Below are 20,005 nucleotides of genomic sequence, written 5' to 3' on the forward strand. Positions count from 1 at the left end.
GACTACCATGCACTTTTCAACAAGACAAGGCAAAACCACATGCTGCACATATTACAAGACATGGCGGCGGAAGAGGAGAGGGTACAGATACTGGACTGGCCTGCCCATTGATCATAATAAACAATGTGTGATGAATTTGAAATTGAAAAATGCAACAATAACAACACCGTACTGTTGTACACCTTATGGAGACATTTTTGCAGAAAATTGACTAGACAAACTATGAAATATCTTGGGTTCATACTGTCTACAATTCAATAAAAGTCAAGTAAATGTAAGAAACACTACATTTTTTTATTTGCATTTTCTATACTGTCCCAAGCTATTCCTGATTTGGGGTTGTAATTCAACTATTTAACTTGAGAATTTATATTTTACCTGATTAAAATGGAAGCAATCTGGTCATTTGTTTATTCAAATAATTGCAGAAACAAATACTAGAACATTAAATGTTATTCATTTTTTCCTCTTTGCCGAAGACTCCTGGATTTTCCATTCTCTGCCTTTCTCTTTTTAAACATGGCTCCCACACTGCTTTCTTCTAGAGAGGTGATGGTTCGTTCCTTGAACGTAGTTTTGGGCTCTAGGGGCAGATTGGAGGAAGAAGCTGCACAACTCTCACTTTGGGACTGTGGCAGCTGCAAATCCACGTCCTCACTGCAGATAAAGACAACAAAAATATTTTGAAAATAATATATGTTAAGACAAATTAAAAGTTTTTTGTAGCTTGTATATAACACTCCATTTTATACAGTACAGTTGCAGTATTAACTTTTGTTTTATTAGGATTTTAATGTCATGTTTTACACTCTTTGGTTCATGACAGGACAGGTAGTTACTGGTTAAACAAGATTCATCAGCTAAAGCCTGACTGTGGGAGGAAACCGGAGCTTCCGGAGGAAACCCACACAGACACAGGGAAAACATGCAAACTCCACACAGAATGGACCCGGACCGCTCCACCACGAAAGCGAACCCAGGACCTTTTTGCTGTGAGACAACAGTGCTACACATCGAGTCACAGTTTTTGGTAATTTCCCCAATTGTTTTTCTTAATTTTAACACAGCCAATTTTCCACCCACTTTCTTAGTCTTTGCTGTCAACCATCAATATGGAAGAATAAGTGCCATCACATGCATTCTCTGGGAAATGTGCACCCAACTGTAATGGCACATGCCCATGACTAATGAGCATAACCAAATCGACTGGGAAGACAAGTCATCTTTCCCACCCAAAGAGCAATGTTAACTACCTACCAGCCACAAAATAGATAGTAATAATATCAATCCATTTCTACTTTTAAGTGCACACATGGCAAAATTACTTACTATGGATCCTCCTCCTTAATCTGTTCCCACTCTCCATATGGGTTCACAATTCTGGGTTTCTTTGCAGGGGTTTCTATCTCTTCTGCAGGTACTGATGATTCTGTATTTAATTTATTATTTTTTTCTTTAGCTGACTTCTCTTCCTTTGTCTCATCCTCCTTTTCCATTACTGCTGTTGCCTCCCCCTTTCTCTTCTGAAAAGAACAGATTTTTAATTTTACATTCCACTTATTTAGAGGTGAGAAAAAGTAATACTCACTTTTCTGCATCTCACATTGCATATTTACCATCAGAATGTTCTTACACCATTAAACAAAATATTTTACACAGAATACATCCTAATATTCAAAAATTTATCCAAAAAATCTGATTTTTAAACAAAAAACTGTTTTTAGTGTATGAAAAACAAAAATCAAACATTGTTCATAAATTAAAAAAAAACCTAAAACTGTTGCAGAACATTTACCCTTTTGTCCAGTTCATACCAAACCAGCCTGATAGGGCTTAGGTCTGTAAACTGTGTTGGCTAATTCATGCTTTGAAGTCAACCATCTTGCTCTTCTAATGTTGTTCTGACATAGCCTGGAAGTATGTTTCAGGTCAACTTGTGGTTGTAGAAATAACTAAAGGCTATTGCATGGCAATACAAGATGTTGTGGTAACCTTTTTGGGCCAGAATTAGAGTTAAGTCATTGAGACAATCAATCTTCCTCATGAATGGATGGATTGATGGATGCACGGACGGATACTTTTTTTTATCCCGAGGGAAATTATTGGCCTCCAGTAGTTGAACAAGCAAAAGAAGAATAACTAATACAAAGAAAAGTAAGGTGTGGCACTTTCGGTGGTGGACAGGGGTCAGCATGGGCACCCCGACTGGTCTGCGGCTATGAAGCCCCATACACAACAAACTGCGATGCAGTGTATTCGCACACCTTTCTATCAGAACCAGCATTAACTTCTTCAGCAATCTGAGCTACAGTAGCTCATCTGTTGGATCATACCACACGGGCCAGCTTTCGCTCCCCACGTGCATCAAAGAGCCTTGGCCACCCATGACCCTGTCGCCGGTTTACCACTGTACCTTCCTTGGACCATTTTTGATAGATACTGACCACTGCAGACCAGGAACACCCCACAAAAGCTGCAGTTTTGGAGATGCTTTGACCCAGTCGTCTAGCCATCCCGATTTGGCCCTTGTCAAACTCGCTCAAATCCATACGCTTGCCCATTTTTCCTGCTTCTAACACATCAACTTTGAGGATAAAATGTTGCCTAATATATCCCACCCACTAACAGGTGCCATGATGAAGAGATAATCAGTGTTATTTTTGTCAGTTACACTTGTCAGTGGTCATTATGTTATGCCTAGTTGGAGTATGTAAATAATAATAATGTAGATTATAACTGATATACATACAGGTATAAATATAAGAATGAAAATATCAAAGAGAAAAACGTAGGCTTGGATATGGCGGTGCAAATGTGTGTCTTAGTTTGAGTTTACAGTGGTACCTAATTTTTCGTTTGTAGATTTAGTTTAATGTCCCCGCCGTTGTGTGGTGTTAAACAGTGTGACTGCCTGGGGTAAAAAAGACTCTCTCAGCCTGTCTGTTAAGCAGGACAAACTAACTAAACACTAAATCACTAAACACACTCCTGTCTGGTGATTGTGCTGTTCAGAGGGTGGTGAGTGTTACTCATGATTGATAAAAGTTTTTTGAGTGTCCTTTTCTCAGTCACCTGCATAAAAGTTTCGAGCTCTGTGCCTACCACAGAGCCAGCTTTTTATCCATATTTAATAGTTGGAGTCACACTGAAGAACCATCCTTTCAGCTGCTCAGCATGCAGTCTTTGGTTGCCATTGTCTGATTCCTTGCATGATGCACCACACTTTTTAATAAAGTACAAATCTGGACTGCAGGCAGGCCAGTCAAACACATACTGTTATGACAATGAAGCCACACTGTTGAAATCTATGCAGAATGGGTCTGTTTAAAAACCTAGTGAGCTCTCTACATAGACAGCATTTTACATCATTATACGCACTCTTCTGAGAAGAAAACTGTTCGAATTCTTAGAAGCTTAAAAATGCCTTATGAGGTGCCTTATTTTGAAGATGAAATATGGCGTATGAATGCAGAGCAACAAACTAAGTTCTTTTTAAATTAATTCCCAATGATTTTGAATTTGTATAAAGGTGTATAAAGTGTCATTTATTTGCAAATTCAGGCTTGTCAGTGACAGTTTAACCATTTTCGGTAAACGTAGGGAGATGTTAGCTGGCATGCTAAAGGGTTGTGCCACCTCAGCCCGTTGGTTTGAATGTCCTGAGACTAACTGTGTTAGCTCAGTAGCTAAAAACTGCAGTGACATAATCACAGTAATTGCTGTCTAAGTAGTGTGTCTAAAGAACCTGTCTTATAAGTTGATGACCTATTGGAATCCTCTCTACGTAGGCAGCTACCTAGGCAGTAGACAGCAAGGCAGCTCACTTAGTTTTCGAACAGACCCAATGAAGCCTGGCACTGCCTTGCTAAAATGACCATGGACTTCAAGATAATAGACAAGATGGCAGCTTGTGTCTCCTAAAATCCCAGTATTTGCTTTTGCTACAATGGTACCTTTACACATATGCAAGTCACTCTGACATACTGATATACATATCATGACGCATTTGCACCTGAATGATTCTTTTCATCTAACTCGATGTCTATTTTCTCTAAAAACAAGATGAAATGTGGACTGAGCACAGTGCATGTTTTCACTGACTTTTGGTCCTGTGGTGGGCAAACTACGGCCCACATACTGTTAAACTGTTTAAACCAGCCCGTCCAGTATTTACAAAATTGTTCTAAAGACGCCTTTTCCTGCAATGCTTTGCGTTTCAGTTGTTTCCACTAGATTCCAAAATTGGTCCACAGAGAACATTGACTTCATATGAATGCCAGATTGTAGGGTTAAAATTTCATCTTCAAGAGTGTATGGGTCCACGTGGAACAACTATGCAGTTTTTAAAGACAGCACATCAGCTTCAGCTGTACCACCAAATGGAAAGCACATGAATCATGATCAGTTCAAGCTCTCAAACAGTCACTATATGGTGTGGGGGTACTTTGCTGAGTCAACACCTAAATGGTTTCCTCTTAATGAGGGAATTACACGTTATTAATTAAAATGAGAAGAAATGTTTGAATAGCCTTAACCCAATAAAGATGAACAAGAAAAAAACAGCATATGTGATGGCACAGAGATGCATCAGTGCCCACAACATGGGTGATCTGCATATACAGTGCCTTGCAAAAGTATTCAGCCCCCTTGAACTTTTCAACCTTTTGCCACATTTCAGGCTTCAAACATAACGATATGAAATTGTAATTTTTTGTGAAGAATCAACAACAAGTGGGACACAATCGTGAAGTAGAAGGAAATTTATTGGATATTTTAAACTTTTTTTAGAAATAAAAAACTAAAAAGTGGGGCGTGCAATATTATTCAGCCCCTTTACTTTCAGTGCAGCAAACTCACTCCAGAAGTTCAGTGAGGATCTCTGAATGATCCAATGTTGACCTAAATGACTGATGGTGATAAATAGAATCCACCTGTGTGTAATCAAGTCTCCGTATAAATGCACCTGCTCTGTGACAGTCTCAGAGTTCTGTTTAAAGCGCAGAGAGCATCATGAAGACCAAGGAACACACCAGGCAGGTCCGAGATACTGTTGTGGAGAAGTTTAAAGCCGGATTTGGATACAAAAAGATTTCCCAAGCTTTAAACATCTCAAGGAGCACTGTGCAAGCGATCATATTGAAATGGAAGGAGTATCAGACCACTGCAAATCTACCAAGACCCGGCCGTCCCTCTAAACTTTCAGCTCAAACAAGGAGAAGACTGATCAGAGATGCAGCCAAGAGGCCCATGATCACTCTGAATGAACTGCAGAGATCTACAGCTGAGGTGGGAGACTCTGTCCATAGGACACAATCAGTCGTACACTGCACAAATCTGGCCTTTATGGAAGAGTGGCAAGAAGAAAGCCATTTCTCAAAGATATCTATAAAAAGTCACCTGGGAGACACACCAAACATGTGGAAGAAGGTGCTCTGGTCAGATGAAACCAAAATCGAACTTTTTGGCCACAATGCAAAACGTTATGTTTGGCGTAAAAGCAACACAGCTCATCACCCTGAACACACCATCCCCACTGTCAAACATGGTGGTGGCAGCATCATGGTTTGGGCCTGCTTTTCTTCAGCAGGGACAGGGAAGATGGTTAAAATTGATGGGAAGATGGATGGAGCCAAATACAGGACCATTCTGGAAGAAAACCTGTTGCAGTCTGCAAAAGACCTGAGACTGGGACGGAGATTTATCTTCCAACAAGACAATGATCCAAAACATAAAGCAAAATCTACAATGGAATGGTTCACAAATAAACGTATCCAGGTGTTAGAATGGCCAAGTCAAAGTCCAGACCTGAATCCCATCGAGAATCTGTGGAAAGAGCTGAAAACTGCTGTTCACAAACGCTCTCCATCCAACCTCACTGAGCTCGAGCTGTTTTGCAAGAAAGAATGGGCAAAAATTTCTGTCTTTCGATGTGCAAAACTGATAGAGACATACCCCAAGCGACTTGCAGCTGTAATCGCAGCAAAAGGTGGCGCTACAAAGTATTAACGCAAGGGGGCTGAATAATATTGCACGCCCCACTTTTCAGTTTTTTATTTCTAAAAAAAGTTTAAAATATCCAATAAATTTCGTTCCACTTCACGATTGTGTCCCACTTGTTGTTGATTCTTCACAAAAAATTACAATTTCATATCGTTATGTTTGAAGCCTGAAATGTGGCAAAAGGTTGAAAAGTTCAAGGGGGCTGAATACTTTTGCAAGGCACTGTAGGTAAAGGTGCTACTAATGCAGAGGCTTATATTGGTATTTTGTTAAGACATATACTGCTGTCAAGACGACATCTTTTCCTAGGCACTTCATGTGTATTTCAGCAGGACAATACTGTTCTCGTTCTGCATGAGTTACAATAGAGTGTGTATGCTTTACTGGCCTGCCTGCATGTCCAGAAAGCTCATAATCAGGTGTTAAATACTTTTGGCCATATACTGTAGTTTATTTCGTGCAGTGACTCCTGAGATTTTGAGCTTTTTATATTGACTTTTAAGATGAATACATAATTTTAAAATCAATAAAGAATATCTGCTTAGAAAAGCCTTTTCATACATGAAGTGTCGTTTGACCAAAACATTACACATAATTGTGTTTAAAAGCAGAAGACCTTAGGTAAGGCACTGCTCATTTGCACATGCAAGCCATTTAAGTAGAAGATACCAACTAAATTAAATATAGACTGTAAGCTTGCTAACAAACAAAACTCTGAACGAAGAAAACTCAAAAGCAGTATTTGTGTTATGAATGTAGCATTTTAGTAAATGCAACAGTATAATTTTAAAAAAGGAAGTAATACATAAAATCCATTCTGCTCAGCAGGATCCCTGTGTGTAAGTGTGAATACTGCTGTTCTAAATGCATTACGATAACATATATGCACATATTTATGGTCTCATACCCTAAAGCTGATTTTGGGAGGTTGGACCTGTTTGGGCTCCTGTGTGTCAGCAGCCTCTGTAGGGTCATTATTTGTGTCCTCTCCCTCAGAGGTGGCCTCTGACTTAGGTGTAGAATGAACTTCTTGTTCCACATTCTCTTCAGACTGGCTTTCTTCTTTAGGAGAAAAGTCTTCTGGCTTTTCCCAAGTAGACTCTGTTTAAAGAAAATTACTATTATTTAGTCTTCTGCACCTGGTTTACAGTTCAAGAAAGTGATCTTCACTGTAGTGAACACATGTTTTGTTTCTATGATGTTTTATTTGAGTAGCTACTGAGTTTACCTCCAGTATTTGAGTTATAGTAGTAAACATATCCTTCTGGACTAACAGCATTCATCCATGCACTGCTTGATGAAGCCTGTTACAAACATAACCAATACATAAACAAACTTGGATTTATTTGCAAAATAAAAGTCTAACTAAATTAAACAAGTTTAAATGACAATACAAAAATACCCCAGTTTGGTCTGTAGTTGAGGACACATTTTCACCTTGAAATCCATCTGGTGTCTTCCACTGAGATTCTAAAATCAATTACACACTCTTAAATCAAGACATACTGCAGAGCTAATACCATTATGCCAAAACTAACTGACAACATGCAACAAAAAAACTATTATTAATACAACACTGAACAATTAAACAATAATTTTAGAGCTGACCTCCAGTTATTGTGTTGTAGTAGTAAGTATGTCCATTTTCAGTAGCCCCCCTTATCCAGGCATTTGATACAGTCTTGCTGACATGTTGAATGGTAGCCTTAACCTTAACTTTTTGAGTTTTTGTTTGGGGAATAACAGAAGACTCTGAGGCACCTACACAAGCCAAAACACACAATATATTTTACAACAGCTAGAAGCATTACTATGTTTTTGTCATAATTTATTTTTCTTTTGAAAATGATCTTAAAAATCGGTTCTGTAAGACAATATACAGTGCCTTGCAAAAGTATTCAGCCCCCTTGAACTTTTCAACCTTTTGCCACATTTCAGGCTTCAAACATAACGATATGAAATTGTAATTTTTTGTGAAGAATCAACAACAAGTGGGACACAATCGTGAAGTAGAAGGAAATTTATTGGATATTTTAAACTTTTTTTAGAAATAAAAAACTAAAAAGTGGGGCGTGCAATATTATTCAGCCCCTTTACTTTCAGTGCAGCAAACTCACTCCAGAAGTTCAGTGAGGATCTCTGAATGATCCAATGTTGACCTAAATGACTGATGGTGATAAATAGAATCCACCTGTGTGTAATCAAGTCTCTGTATAAATGCACCTGCTCTGTGACAGTCTCAGAGTTCTGTTTAAAGCGCAGAGAGCATCATGAAGACCAAGGAACACACCAGGCAGGTCCGAGATACTGTTGTGGAGAAGTTTAAAGCCGGATTTGGATACAAAAAGATTTCCCAAGCTTTAAACATCTCAAGGAGCACTGTGCAAGCAATCATATTGAAATGGAAGGAGTATCAGACCACTGCAAATCTACCAAGACCCGGCTGTCCCTCTAAACTTTCAGCTCAAACAAGGAGAAGACTGATCAGAGATGCAGCCAAGAGGCCCATGATCACTCTGAATGAACTGCAGAGATCTACAGCTGAGGTGGGAGACTCTGTCCATAGGACACAATCAGTCGTACACTGCACAAATCTGGCCTTTATGGAAGAGTGGCAAGAAGAAAGCCATTTCTCAAAGATATCTATAAAAAGTCACCTGGGAGACACACCAAACATGTGGAAGAAGGTGCTCTGGTCAGATGAAACCAAAATCAAACTTTTTGGCCACAATGCAAAACGTTATGTTTGGCGTAAAAGCAACACAGCTCATCACCCTGAACACACCATCCCCACTGTCAAACATGGTGGTGGCAGCATCATGGTTTGGGCCTGCTTTTCTTCAGCAGGGACAGGGAAGATGGTTAAAATTGATGGGAAGATGGATGGAGCCAAATACAGGACCATTCTGGAAGAAAACCTGTTGCAGTCTGCAAAAGACCTGAGACTGGGACGGAGATGTATCTTCCAACAAGACAATGATCCAAAACATAAAGCAAAATCTACAATGGAATGGTTCACAAATAAACGTATCCAGGTGTTAGAATGGCCAAGTCAAAGTCCAGACCTGAATCCCATCGAGAATCTGTGGAAAGAGCTGAAAACTGCTGTTCACAAACGCTCTCCATCCAACCTCACTGAGCTCGAGCTGTTTTGCAAGGAAGAATGGGCAAAAATTTCTGTCTCTCGATGTGCAAAACTGATAGAGACATACCCCAAGCGACTTGCAGCTGTAATCGCAGCAAAAGGTGGCGCTACAAAGTATTAACGCAAGGGGGCTGAATAATATTGCACGCCCCACTTTTCAGTTTTTTATTTCTAAAAAAAGTTTAAAATATCCAATAAATTTCGTTCCACTTCACGATTGTGTCCCACTTGTTGTTGATTCTTCACAAAAAATTACAATTTCATATCGTTATGTTTGAAGCCTGAAATGTGGCAAAAGGTTGAAAAGTTCAAGGGGGCTGAATACTTTTGCAAGGCACTGTAAGTAACATGATGATCAAATCACCACTGCCTTCTGCAGTTAACAATACATGGATAATTGAAATGTGTATATTAAAGGTTAGTTCCTATAAAATACACTAAAGCAAGTTAAAAGGTAAACAATAATGTTGATAAAATAAAAATGATCAACAGCTGATGGTCTGTCCACACAAAAAAGCAAGTAAAAGGGTAAACAAAAAGTGTTGATGAAATAAATATTTCAGGGTAAATACTGTAATGACAACTTACCTGATTCTGTTTGCAGTCTTTTCATGTCTTCTTCATATGCTTTTATGGCAGCCTCTTCCATAGCTGCAAACTCCTTGGACATTTTTTCTTCTTTTTTGGCCTTGGCAATACTGTTCTTTTTAATCTGTAATGAAACATGAGAGGGAGGAACCTAAAAATGTTTGGACATTTGCACTATCATCAAATAGTAGAGTCTTGACCAACGAGATGCCTCTTATCTACACAAATGCACCAGCGCTTATGTTGCTGCCAAATTATGTTTTGGGCAAGGGGCTGACTTTATTTAACTGATCTATAACAGCCCCTGCTGGTCATCAGATATTCAAAACACCAAAATACAGTTTATTTAAGTCAATTCTTTATCTTTTACATTCATACTATTTAATTATTTATTCATGATCATGGTAGGTCTGAAGCCTATACCAATATTATTGGAAGCAAAACAGTAATACATCCTGGCCAAGTCAATTGTTCACATACCAATGTGCAATTTACTACTTTTTGGCATGTTTTCAGGGGTGTGAGAAAACAAATGAAGGTACAGACATGTATAGAGGGCAAAGCAAACTCCGCCAATGATAACAGAAAAGAATGGTATTAGGCCTAATTTGTTTAAATTTTGCTAGCTTGACACTGGTTCATATATGTTTCCTTTCTAAAAATAAAAGAAGTAAAATAATAACTGTCCATAACAATTTTATTTTGCACAATAAGTGCAATACAAGGTGCAATAACATATCTATGCATGATATGTAATATATTCAATATATTATATACATGCATTTTGTATTCATATATAATACAGTCAAGCCGGTAAGTCTGCACACCAATTTCACCTTCTCCACGTTTTATTACATTAGACTCATTCTATAATAGATTGAGTTCATTATTTGTCACAAAATTCTACACAAAATAGCTCACAATGACAAAGTGAAAGCAGGTTTTTAGACATTTGTGCTAATTTATTAAAAATCAAAAGGTAAAATATCATATGTACACAAGTGTGCACACCCTTTGATATAACACCCAAAAGTGAGCTGAGGTGCATTTTGTTTTCACTGATACTGCTTGAGATGTTTCTGCAATTTAATTGGAGTCCACCTGTGGTAAATTCAATTTTTTGGACATTGCCAACACCTGCCTATGTATAGTAAATTTGTATTTAATTATTTATAAATAGTAAATACGTATACCTAAAATATGTATAGTACTGTGACACTGCAATTTCCTTCGGGATTAATTATCTTATCTATATATAGTCCCACAGTTGACAGTGCATATCAGAGCAAACTCCAACCAATGGGGTCAAAGGAATTATCTGCAGACTTCAGAGACAGGATTGTGTCAAGGCATAGACCTGGAGAAGGGTACAGAGAAATTGCTGCAGCTTTACAGGTCCCAAAGAGCACAGTGGCCACCATCATTCGTAAAGGGAAGAAGTTTGGAACCACCAAATATCTTCCTAGACCTGGCCGCCCGGCCAAACTGAGTGATCAGGTAAGACGGGCCTTGGCCAGGGAGGTGAGCAGGAACCTGACGGTCACTCTGACATAGCTTCAGCATATCCTTGTGGAGATGGAAGAAATATCAGAAGATCAGTACTCCACAAATCACATGATGGCACAGACGACACATGACAGACCGCTTGGAGTTTGCCAAAAGAGGATTCTCAAACCGTGAGAAACAAGATTCTCTGGTCTGATAAAACCAAAATTGTCAAACTTTTTGGCCTAGTTACCAAGCATCACGTCTGGAGGAAACCAGGCACCGCTCATCACCTGGCTAATGCCATCCCTACAGTGAAGCATGTTGGTGGCAGCATCATGATGTGGGGATGTTTTTCAGCAGTGGGACCGGGGCAACTAGTCCTGATAGAGGGAAAGATGAATGCAGCTAGTACACCCAGATCCTTGAAGAAAACGTGCTCCAGAGCGCTCTGGACCTCAGACTATGGCGAAGGTTTACCTTCCAACATGACAGCGACCCAAAGCACACAGCCAAGCGAAACAAAGGAGTGGCTTCGGAGAAAGTCTGTAAATGTCCTTGAGTGGCCCAGCCAGAGCCCAGACCTGAATCCAATCAAACATCTGTGGAAGGAGCTAAAAACGGCTGTGTACCGACGCTCCCCATCCAACCTGACGGAGCTTGCAAGGATATGCCAAGAGGAATGGGCAAAAATGTCCAGAAACAAGTGTGCCAAGCTCGTAGCTTCTGTCCCAAGACGTCTTGAAGCTGTAATTGCTGCCAAAGGTGCATCAAACAAGTATTAGGCTAATGGTGTGTACAGATATGTAACCCTTAAATAAATGATTTTTGTCAGTAAAATAAAATTGCATATTTTCTAAACTTTGTTTTCACTTCATAATTATTGGCAATTGTGTGTAGGCATGTTTGAGGCAAAAAAAAAAAAAGAACTCAGTCTATTATAGAATGAGTCTGTAATGTAATAAAATGTAGAGAAGGTGAAAAGGGTGTGCAGACTTTCCGGCTTAACTGTATATAACATAACCCATAAGTACATTACTTTGTTTTTAAAAAGTTTACACTTTTTAAGTGTAAAAAGTTTAAGGTTTTGTTTCTTAATTTTCTTCTTGTAAGTTCTTCTTTGTACTGCTGTAATAGTTAATTTCCCCAAGAGGATTTATACAATCTTATACTGTCCTCTTATCTTATGTAGAGGGTAAGGTGATCGCCAATAAATGGGCTCAAAAAACACTATGGACTGAAAACTGTCCATTTATGGTCAGTAACACCTGTTTCCTGATCACTGTCATAGTACTTCTGGAGTCTTTAATGGAAACACAAGGTAATTGTAAAGCAAGCAAACAACATAGGGCTGTAAGTATATAGCTGTCCAAAAGGATGCTAGGGACATCTATTAAAATTATTTTGTTTCAGTAACCATTCCATCCAGACGGAATTGCATTGGGTCTGGGACCTATCCCTGTAACACTGGGAACAGGGCAGCACCACAGCATGGAAAGAGCACTAGTTCACTCCCCTTACTCAATTTAGAAGAGCAAATCCACACACTTGCTTGTTGTACTGGGTCTACAGCTTCAGCATCCTGAGCACCCGGTTTTGAAGGCTGCCGGAGTCTAAAACTCTCTGTAAAACTGATATTTTACTCAACTCGCATTGTACATTTTTAACTACATTTTCTGTTGTTTTACCCTGAGGGCGTTCTGATGGAAACCTGTTTACCCGCCCGAGGTTAAGGAATGAAGTCGAAACTGCCGTGCCAACAATGCTGCTCCTGCCGGATGTGATGGGTACCTGACGTGTTGGCACCAAGAATGTTAAGAACTCACTACAGACTTTATTGCAGACTGGACTGAATAATAACTCTATTATTATTTATTGATTTATTGCTAGTTGTAACTTTTAGTTCATTTTAATTCTGTGTTTGTATGATTTGTGTAAATCCTATTTATTTAAAGTATCCTCCAGGCTACCCAAGAAGGATGGGCCCTGCTGAGTCTGGTTCCTCTCAAGGTTTCTTCCTTTAATTTTAAGGGAGTTTTTCCTTGCCACTGTCGCCCTCGGCTTGCTCAACAGGGGTTTTTGTATCTGTTGGTCCTGGATTTTGTAAAGTTGCTTTGAGACAATGTCTATTGTAAAAAGTGCTATATAAATAAATTTGACTTGACTTGAACCTCACCTCAATACAATCTCTATATGGCTTACCTTTTACTTCCCAACAAATCTCTTAATTGCTCCTAAGGGTTAGTGGATAATTTAATGTGAGACTTTCAAGACCCACCACTTTTACAAGATAATATTAAGTATCATACAAGCAACTTTGATAACATACAGTGTATCACAAAAGTGAGTACACCCCTCACATTTCTGCAAATATTTTATTATATCTTTTCAACACTATAGAACTAAAACTTGGATATAACTTAGAGTAGTCAGTGTACAACTTGTATAGCAGTGTAGATTTACTGTCTTCTGAAAATAACTCAACACACAGCCATTAATGTCTAAATGGCTGGCAACATAAGTGAGTACACCCCACAGTGAACATGTCCAAATTGTGCCCAAATTGTGTCAATATTTTGTGTGACCACCATTATTATCCAGCACTGCCTTAACCCTCCTGGGCATGGAATTCACCAGAGCTGCACAGGTTGCTACTGGAATCCTCTTCCACTCCTCCATGATGACTTCACGGAGCTGGTGGATGTTAGACACCTTGAACTGCTCCACCTTCCACTTGAGGATGCGCCACAGGTGCTCAATTGGGTTTAGTCCATCACCTTTACCTTCAGCTTCCTCAGCAAGGCAGTTGTCATCTTGGAGGTTGTGTTTGGGAAGGGAGGGGATCATGCTCTGTTTCAGAATGTCACAGTACATGTTGGAATTCATGTTTCCCTCAATGAACTGCAGCTCCCCAGTGCCAGCAACACTCATGCAGCCCAAGACCATGATGCTACCACCACCATGCTTGACTGTAGGCAAGATACAGTTGTCTTGGTACTTCTCACCAGGGCGCCGCCACACATGCTGGACACCATCTGAGCCAAACAAGTTTATCTTGGTCTCGTCAGACCACAGGGCATTCCAGTAATCCATGTTCTTGGACTGCTTGTCTTCAGCAAACTGTTTGCAGGCTTTCTTGTGCGTCAGCTTCCTTCTGGGATGACGACCATGCAGACCGAGTTGATGCAGTGAGCGGCGTATGGTCTGAGCACTGACAGGCTGACCTCCCACGTCTTCAACCTCTGCAGTAATGCTGGCAGCACTCATGTGTCTATTTTTTAAAGCCAACCTCTGGATATGACGCCGAACACGTGGACTCAACTTCTTTGGTCGACCCTGGCGAAGCCTGTTCCGAGTGGAACCTGTCCTGGAAAACCGCTGTATGACCTTGGCCACCATGCTGTAGCTCAGTTTCAGGGTGTTAGCAATCTTCTTATAGCCCAGGCCATCTTTGTGGAGAGCAACAATTCTATTTCTCACATCCTCAGAGAGTTCTTTGCCATGAGGTGCCATGTTGAATATCCAGTGGCCAGTATGAGAGAATTGTACCCAAAACACCAAATTTAACAGCCCTGCTCCCCATTTACACCTGGGACCTTGACACATGACTCCAGGGAGGGACAACGACACATTTGGGCACAATTTGGACATGTTCACTGTGGGGTGTACTCACTTATGTTGCCAGCCATTTAGACATTAATGGCTGTGTTGAGTTATTTTCAGAAGACAGTAAATCTACACTGCTATACAAGTTGTACACTGACTACTCTAAGTTATATCCAAGTTTCATGTCTATAGTGTTGTCCCATGAAAAGATATAATGAAATATTTGCAGAAATGTGAGGGGTGTACTCACTTTTGTGATACACTGTAAGTTGAAATCAGTTTAGACTGGGCGCATAATTGGGGGCATGAGTGGGGGTGGGGTGGACCCAGAAAAATCATCCAATAAAAACTGGAATGAATTGGCCATTGGGAGATCCTGGGACAATTCCTGGTGGGCTACTCTGTGTATGGCCCACTGAAAGAGACTAGTTTAAGTATTCTAATATTGAAGTGTGCATTGGCCCACAGTATCCTAAGTGCATGGTCATCAGCCAATCACAAAAATGCTGACTACCCCAGGATAAAATGTAATCACAACAACTGGTAAAGACAAAAAAAAATTAGTTAAATAATGAGTGCATAATGAAGAAAGCATTAAAAAACACAAGGAACAGCCTGAAAAGCTGGGTGATTGAAAAAAGAAGATACTACAGCAAGATGCAGAGAAATGAATGAAACTGCACTACTTGTTAGGCAACAATCAGAGTAAGGAACAGAATGCAGAAAAGTACTTAGGGAACTACTTTACAAAGTTGTCTAAACTATTGCTAAATTCATAAGAACAGACTCAGAAGCAAGCTGTCAAAAGATCATTTTAAGGATTTATTGCTCATGGCCACAGAGAGAGACACAGAAACGATCACTGATCAAAGTGATTAAGTTCCCATGCCAGCCCAGGTGTAGATATTTTTTGAGCATTCACAGTTTTCTGTAATTTTGTCACTGGTCATTAAAAATGCACTGTATTCATATTTTCCCGACAAACTAGGCTTGTTTGAAAATCTAGTCATGAGTGAAAATTCTCGTGGTGAGGTTTTTTTGGCTACTCTCAAATTTACCACAACCACAAAAAAGCTTTCATTACATTTTTACTCAGCACAAACTAAGAGAACAAAGGGAGAACAACCTGTTAGTAGGGATTAGTAGAGCTTTAATACTATAAATAGTTTCTAATAAAAACTCAAATAAAAAGGGAGTTTGGAGAGGAGTCCTGAAAAGTCATGACGGAGGAAGAGCAGAAAATAAAATAGCAAACTGTAAAACTGTGAAAACTGTATGTATTCTTGAGCTAGAGTGACAACATAAAGCAGATAGAAAGGGCTGTGCAAAAGTTCAAAATAGCTCTAAATATAACCTGTAATCAGAAATAATAAATGAAGGAAAAGACAAAATTGTTAACAAAGAGGATCAGAGGGGAGAAGAAAGTACATGAGAGGAAAGAACATAAAAGAGTAAGTACAAGTCAAATTCAGTCCCCTTTGTATTAATTGTATTGATAAGTATGAAGGTCATTGGAGTACATAATGGGCTTTCTTCCACAGTCAGGAAAAAGTAAATTTCAGGACAAGTCTCTAGGAATGTTCAGTGTCTTAGAAATATCAGTTATACCCATTACACCCATTGCCATTTTTGTGCAGTGAAATTATCTTCTCTCCTTACAAAAATCTAGCTCTGCAGAAAGGTTTAGAGTTCTAAATACTTGTTTTTTGATTGCAACTCTAAAATGGTACTTGGTCTAACAAGGTTAAAACTAAATTACTAAATAAATAAAATTATATTGTATTGACATGTCATAGAGCCCCCAAATTCCCACTGTGGTCCCTGCTTAAAATAATAATTTAGATTTAAAAAAAAAATGCTTTACCTCTTCGATTTTGGCAGCAACATTTTGTTTGTGGTTCTTTCCCCTCTCATGAAATTCTATACTCTGTTTCAATAAAAATAGAAATCACACAAGTATAATACGATACAAAAACAAAGACTATGCTGAATGATGATTAAAGTGGCATTAAAACTATGCTCTACTCACAGGTTTGTTGTCTGCTATCCAGCACTTGCAGTACTGGCAGAATTTCTTTGGTTGGGATTTCCAGTAATCAGCCCTTTATTTATTACATATAAACCAAAGCACAAATATAAGCATGAGCGTTATGTTAATGTAATCCCTACAGTCTTTGAGTTCTGTGCATTTTAATGTATTTTTTATTAATTTGAATTATACAGTGGCCAATTTAGGCAATCAATATTTATGTTAAGTGTCTACTTTGTTCGGCACTACCAATACACATAGTCCCAACACACACACACACACGCAGAAAAACAGCAGTAGAGAAAGAATTTATGATAAAAAGATTTAGTCATATACATCACACCAGGCGGAAATATTGGAGTTAGTTTTTGGTTTAAAACATAATTTTATGCTTATTGAATAAAGGCTTGAAATGTAGACATAAACCTCTTATAAGAACACGCTGCTGCGACTTTACACTGTGTGGAGCGAATTGATATAAATGCACAAAACTTCTGTTAAGATTTTATATAAATCTGCTAAGAAATTGACGTAAAATGCTGCGCTGTGGTTTGGTATCATACAAAAACATTTACTTACATTTATTTACACGCTTTATTTTGCAGATCCATTACAAACTTACTACTTGGCAACATTATTGTACATATTCGTCGCATGGGTGTGACGTCGTAGATTATGCGACACATAATGACAATGAGTAGTTTTGTATTTATTTTCTAGCATGTTACGAAGTGTTCAAGTTTTAGTATTGTGAAACACCAAAACATTACATCGCGACTCAATCTTACACCTAATAATTTAAACAGAAATCAGAACAGTTCGTTAAAATATTTATGTTAATGTACTACAGTGTTAATGTTTTTTTAATGTCCCATATGGTCTAGCGGTTAGGATTCCTGGTTTTCACCCAGGCGGCCCGGGTTCGACTCCCGGTATGGGAATGGCATTTTTCCGCCACCATATAATCGTTTTGCCTTTTTATTTAATCTGGTTCAATTTTGAAACATTCATTGCTTGATATGCCCTATTGCTTTAAAAATCAGAATTAATTTTAAGATAGGATAAAGATATTATATTCAATAAGCTTATTCGTTTGACGTTTTAATTTATTTAACAGATAAAAGTAAACACACTACAGTTACAATTCCAACAAAATCCAGTATTATATTGTTTTATGTAACAAATATTACAAAACAGAAAACCAATTACTATTGCACAAACTCATCTAGAGAGTTAGGGACAGGGGTAAAAATTTAAGGCGTTTATTGAATTTCTAAAGTCATTTTATTATGACTAAAACAAATCCATTAAACTCTCGTACCACATAATATGTCAAATCAGCTTTTAAGGGTGAAGCAGTGGGCAGCACTGTCGTCTCACTGACAGGGCTTCAGATAAATTCCTAAAGGTCCTTTCCATATGGAGTTGCCGTATTCTACTTACACAACCTTAGCGTTGTCCTGGATAGCCAGCTATCCTTCTCTACTTATGCAGTTGACTTGACAAGATCATGCTGGTTTCTTCCTAACAACATCCAAAAGATTCGACCATTTCTCTCTGTAGAAGCCACTCAGATTCTTGCCCAATCACTTATAATCTTAAGGCTGGACTACTGCAACTCTCTCCTGCGCAGTGTATATGTGGATTTCCTCCAGGTGCTCCGGTTTCCTTTTACAAATCGAAGACATGCAGCCAGGACAATTGAAGCTACTAAAATTGTTCTTGTGTGTGTGTCTGTGTCTGCCCTGTGATGGACTTGCGACCCTTCCGGGGTGTTTCCTGCCTTTTGCTCAATGAATCAGACCCACCGTGAACCTGACCAAGATAAAATAATGTAAAACATACACAAATCATTTTACCTACTACTTACATATTTTAAAAAATATTTTAACTATTAAATGCATTACTATTTGATCTAATAATTTCAAACCAACTAAATACACAGATTAATGTCCCTCTCATACAACAAGACTGTTGATTTTTAATTGTTGATTTGATTTTATACTTATTTTAATGAATAAATAAATCGCCCAAATATTTAAAACTTTTATACCATTTGGTCTAATCCTAAATGAAATTATTAAACACACAAGCAAAAACTCCAGTTAGCTATCCCTAAAAAATTAAACATGATTCTGAGTGTCCGATGCTTCCCTAGAAGGAGCAATACCCCCCACAGCAAAGCCCTGAAATGCCAAAAGATGAACACAGAGAAGAGTGCTCTCATTAAGCTGGTCCTGAACCTCACTACACAAACACACAAAAACACTACACAAACACAGTGACACTAGAAATATACATACAGACACTACACAAACACACACAGACATTTCTGATGACTGTGTGGTGGTCGGGTGTATCAAGGATGGGCAGAAAGGTGAGTACAAAAACGCGTGGAACCATCTGATCCTGAATGTGTCCAAAGCAAATAAGCTGTTAGTGGACTTTAGGAGGAAGTCCTGTTACCATCATGGGTCAGAACGTAGAAATAGTAAACATTTACAAGTACTTGGGTGTCTGGCTTGACAACAGATTGGACTGGAGGGCCAACACAGAGGCTGTGTACAGGAAGGGAATGAGCAGACTTTACTTTCTGAGAAAACTCTGGTCCTTTAATGTGTGCAGCAAGATGTTGACTATATTTTACCAGTCTGATGTTGCAAGCGTCATCTTTTTTGCAGCAATGTGTTGGGGCGGGAGCATCAGAGCGGGAGATGCAAGAAAGGGTGCACTATATCAGCTATTGTTGAGGGGCGGTTCTTGATGCAGTGCCGCCTGAGGGATCGAAGATCACTGGCGTTTAGCTTAGCCTTGCGCCCTTGGCCTTTACGCACTGAAATTCCTCCCGATTTCTTGAATTGTTTAATGATATTATGCACTGTAGAGGGAGAAATATGCAAATTCCTTCCAATCTTTCTTTGAGGTACATTGTTTTTAAACATTTCAATCATTTTCTCACGCATTTGTTGACAAACTGGAGATCCTCTGATCATCCTTGCTCATCAAAGCCTTTCCTGGATGCTGCTTTTGTACCAAACCATGGTTACAACCACTTGTTGACATCACCTGTTTGGAATCACATCATTATTTAGTTTTCCTCATTACTAGCCCTAAATTGCCCCCGTCCCAACTTTTTTGGAATGTGTTGGAGG

At 38.9% G+C, this 20,005-nt stretch overlaps 1 protein-coding gene and 1 non-coding gene across 2 annotated transcripts; one reads left to right on the forward strand and one right to left on the reverse strand.

Moving 5' to 3' along the window:
- Positions 1-275: 275 nt before the first annotated feature.
- wbp4 (WW domain binding protein 4) lies at positions 276-17,514 on the reverse strand. The gene is made up of 10 exons (XM_062996781.1): positions 17,433-17,514; positions 16,854-16,926; positions 16,689-16,751; positions 9,734-9,857; positions 7,609-7,761; positions 7,403-7,470; positions 7,229-7,304; positions 6,908-7,101; positions 1,330-1,523; positions 276-657 (listed from the first exon to the last, which is right to left on the reverse strand). Coding segments are annotated over exons 1-10 (1,152 nt in total). The 5' UTR covers positions 17,435-17,514; the 3' UTR covers positions 276-452.
- A 208-nt stretch (positions 17,515-17,722) lies between these two features.
- On the forward strand, positions 17,723-17,794 carry trnae-uuc (transfer RNA glutamic acid (anticodon UUC)). Its single transcript has one exon. It is a non-coding gene; the product is annotated as a tRNA-Glu (tRNA).
- Positions 17,795-20,005: the final 2,211 nt, after the last annotated feature.

Source organism: Trichomycterus rosablanca, chromosome 6 (assembly GCF_030014385.1).
Source record: "Trichomycterus rosablanca isolate fTriRos1 chromosome 6, fTriRos1.hap1, whole genome shotgun sequence".
Taxonomy (NCBI): Eukaryota; Metazoa; Chordata; class Actinopteri; order Siluriformes; family Trichomycteridae; genus Trichomycterus; species Trichomycterus rosablanca.